Source organism: Loxodonta africana, chromosome 7 (genome assembly GCF_030014295.1).
Source record: "Loxodonta africana isolate mLoxAfr1 chromosome 7, mLoxAfr1.hap2, whole genome shotgun sequence".
In the NCBI taxonomy this organism is placed as follows: Eukaryota; Metazoa; Chordata; class Mammalia; order Proboscidea; family Elephantidae; genus Loxodonta; species Loxodonta africana.
The window spans coordinates 26347248-26351644 of NC_087348.1; the positions used below are offsets into that span (position 1 = coordinate 26347248).

Genomic DNA, 4397 nt, shown 5'->3' on the forward strand with positions numbered 1-4397 from the left:
CAAAGGAAGACCAAACCACCATGGTCCTCATTACGTGGCTTCAAAGAGAGTAGGCAACAATCTGTTACATGCCTAACATGAATACTTTAGTCCTTGAAGTTTTATCCTTGGAAATGTGCCAGGAAATCTCTCTTGGAAATCAGCCCCCCAGGATGACAGAACGTTGCATTATCAACAATTCCCAGTATATAAGGTGCCCTGGAATTATTAGGGTGAGCGGTAAGGGATGTTCTGCTCTGCTTAAGTTCATAGTAGCTCACAGGTATTTTTTAAGAGATACAATTTTCTCGTGAATTTTACATTTGACTAGGAACTGAACAAAATTTGTAGGTTGATTTGTTTTATCTCAGGAAAAAATGCATGCACAAAAATGCAAAATTAATGCATCTGAAAGGAAAAAATATATCACAGAAATTTTAATCTCTATAAATGTTTTATATATGTATTTTTGGAAGAAAAGTTTGAGCTTGACAAAATTCTAGCCAGGTAATATTGGAAGAAAAAAAATTTCACCAACTTTGGCTCAATGTAAGTATGATTCTCAAAATTAGAGGGTTTTAGGTCAGATCAAGAAGCCCGGTAGGCTCAGTGGTTAAGTGCTCCGCTGCTAACCAAAAATTCAAACCGACCAGCTGCTCCGTGGGAGAAAGACGTGGCAGTCTGCTTCCGTAAAGATTTACAGCCTTGGAAACCCTGTGCAGCAGGTCTACTGTGTCCTATATGGTTGCCATGAGTCAGAATCAACTGGAAAGCCATGGGTTTTGATTTGGTTTAGGTCAGATCAAATAAAATGGAGACATTCTAGGGAGAATATAATACATGTGTACATATACCCGGTCGCTAAGAGTCGGACTTGACAGCAACCGGTTCGGTCTTTAATTTTTTACCCTAAGTAAGGCCAGCATTTGAGGAAACAAATATACAGAGTTAATAGAATCAATTGTATATGAGCAATGTACATTTTTTGGAAATATAACTTTCGGAAGGAATTTGATTTTTAATGTTCAAGTCAAGAAAACAAAATGTCTTCTGGAAATGAGTAATCTGCGGTCTTCAGTTTTAATGCATGACAGTAAAGACCCCAGAGGCTGAAAATTTTGATTTGTCTGTAGTGTTAAATAATATTGGGAGTAAGAGGACAGTAAAGGATGCATTAAAACTATGTTTCTACTTACTACCTTGTTTAGAATTTTCTTAGGTGGCTGAAATTAATTATAATTAAGGATATAGTGTTACAAACATGTTTTTGTAATAAACATAACATGGTGTAATCACGGGGCAACATTTACAAGCTCTGATTTTGGATAAATTGCTTAAACTTCCTTACCAATGTTCTTATCTAAAAACATGGATAATAGTAACACCTACAGTGTGATATTTCCATGGAGATTGAACATGTTAGCAAACAGAAGCATTGCGGACGCTGGTAGGTTCATGTTAAAAAAAAAAAAAAAACTTTTTGATTATATAAAATTGCAATGTCAATTTATACCCGTATTTATACATGGCAACGAAATTAAGATTTTGTTCAGTCATATTTTGTAAACCACTCTTCATTATCAATTTCTGGAAACACAAAACTATTTATTTATTTATTTATTTTTAACGCCAGGTGGTTCATCCAAACAAAAGCCTATTTGAAGTCACTGATGCTAAGTATCAACTTTATCCTCCTATGCTTTAGAGGAGTTGCACACTATGGGCAGAAGGAATAATACAAATGTGTCTGACTTCATCCTCATGGGACTGACAGACTCTGAAGAGATCCGGCTGGTCCTTTTTACTCTATTTCTCCTGATATACCTGGTTACTCTGCTGGGGAATACAGGGATGATACTAATAATCCGCCTGGATCTCCAGCTTCACACCCCCATGTATTTTTTCCTCAGTCATCTTTCATTCCTTGACCTCAGCTACTCGACAGTCATTACTCCTAAAACCTTAGAGAACTTGCTGACTTCTACCAAGTATATCTCATTTGTGGGCTGTTTCACTCAGCTTTATTTTTTTGTCTTCTTGGGTGCCACTGAATGTTTTTTTCTCTCTTCAATGGCCTATGATCACTACGTAGCTATCTGCAACCCTCTACAATACCCAGTTGTTATGTCCATGACACTCTGCCGCTCCCTCATCACTGCATCCTATGTGATTGGCTTCAGTGTCTCCTTTGTCAACATGCTTTGCATAAACACTTTGCATTTCTGTGGTTCCAATGTAATCCATCACTTTTTCTGTGACACACCCCCAATTTTAGCCCTGTCCTGCACTGACACACACAACATTGAGATCATGGTAATTGTTGTTTCTGGCTGGACGTTAATGGTGTCTCTTACCACGATCTCTGTGTCCTATGCATCCATTCTCTCTACTATCCTGAAAATCAATTCCACTTCAGGAAAGCGAAAAGCCTTCTCTACCTGTGCCTCCCACCTCCTGGGTGTCACCATCTTCTACGGTACCATGATTTTTACTTATTTAAAGCCAGGTAAGTCCTACTCCTTGGGAAAGGACCAAGTGGCCTCTGTTTTTTATACGATTGTGATCCCCCTGCTGAATCCACTCATTTATAGTCTCAGGAACAAAGAAGTGAAAAATGCTCTAATTAGAGTTATGCAGGAGAGAACACAAGGCATGTAAGACGACAGTGATGTTCCCCATTTAACCTCATATTTTCTTTCTTTCCTAGTAGGTATTTCTTTGGGTTTTCTCTCTAAAAACAATCTAATCTTTCAATTAGTCTCTGTTTCTGTTGAGCCAGTCTCTATTTAACTACGTATGATCTTAGACATCTCCAGCAATAAGCTTTTTTTAGAAATCTGTATTGTAATTGGAAACCAGTAAATATGAGTTAAACTTGTCATTTAAATATATATGCTTTTAAGGGAAATTAATGTGCAAAGTAAGAAAATATGGTATCATCTTTTAAACTATATCAGACCAACCTTCATGCATGTCTGATTTCAAAGAATTTAGTTATGGGCAATGGAGCCCTGGTGGCCCAGTGGTTAAGAGCTCATCTGCTAACCAAAAGGTTGGCAGCTCAAATCCATGAGCTGTCCATTAGAAATCCTGTGGGGCAGTTCTACTACTGTCCTGTAGGTCACCATGAGTCGGGATTGACTTGGTGGCAAAGGGTTTGGTTTGGTGGTTTTTTTTAACTGTATCATACCAACCTCCATGCATAACCAATTTCATAGAATTCAGTTACGGACATTAGCTACACTTTGTGCATAATGATAACGGTTTCAGAAGTCAGTTTATGTATTATACAGAGAAGAAGTATAGCACAATGGTTAAGGGCAGTTGTTTTAGAGTTAGGCATGGCAGAGTAGATTCCAGGTCTGCTACCCTCTTAGCTGCATGACCCTTAATAAGTTATTAACACCTTAAGCCTCAGTTTTCTTAACTGTGAAAAAGAAATTATTCCTGGCCTATAAAGTTTAAATCTGACAAAAAGTACATTTTGTACAGTACTAATAAATGCTGCTCATTTTCATTAGAATATGCACATCCTTACAATATTTGTAACATGTTTGGACCTAGAAAGTTGTAAACTCAACGGATTAAAACCTTGCGTACAGTTCTGTATCGTTGGTGTAGACTTGCCATACATTTGAAAATCCTATGTGTCTATGATTGTCAACAAGCCTCAATAAATTACTTCCATTGGACTTCTGGATATTTCAAAAAATCATTGTCTTCACTCGGATTTCTACAGATTCATTATGTTCAATAAAAATAAATTCTCAAGTTAAATGCTTCACTCACTTGTTTTAAAACTGTCAGTGGGAAAAAATATAAAGTTAAGAATAGACAATGAATTCAGGATTAGAGCATTCCAGAAATTTTGGTCAAGGAGATTGCTAAATATATATATATTTTGTGATAATGCCTAGATACACTAGTATTGTAGTTTTAATTTTCTGTGTTGTTCAAAGATTATTTCAGGAAGTTTTATTTTATTTTTTTTCCATTTTCCATGTCTTAGATACTTAATTTCTGTAATGGTTTCTACATATGTTGTTTGCATTCAGGTAAAGCCATTATTTTTTTTTTTTATTAAGGTTTTCTTTTTAAAATTATATTTTGTTATCGGTGTTAAACTTATTTTTCTTTAAATGTTTAACATGAAGTGTAACCTCTATTTTAAGATTAAAAACTTTAAATATTTTCCACTATTTGAAAACTGCTGACTGATTTATTCAAATCTTTTATGCAACATTATTTTTCTACTTTCTTAATTTATTTAAAAAATGTGCCTTACAAGGTCATGGTAGCTCCAAACTTACTGAGGGACTGAATTGCTGGGCTGAGGCCTGTGGGGCCATGGTCTCAGGGAACATCTAGCTCAATTGGCATAACATAGTTTATAAAGGATATGTTCTACATTCTACTTT

General features: G+C 35.9%; 1 protein-coding gene across 1 annotated transcript; it reads left to right on the top strand.

The window, feature by feature from the left end:
* The first annotated feature begins 1466 nt into the window (after window positions 1-1466).
* Window positions 1467-4052, top strand: LOC100654190 (olfactory receptor 8H1-like). The gene has a single exon (XM_003423140.3). The coding sequence runs from the start codon at window positions 1699-1701 to the stop codon at window positions 2635-2637; it is 939 nt and encodes a 312-aa protein (XP_003423188.2). The 5' UTR covers window positions 1467-1698; the 3' UTR covers window positions 2638-4052.
* The last annotated feature ends 345 nt before the right edge of the window (window positions 4053-4397 follow it).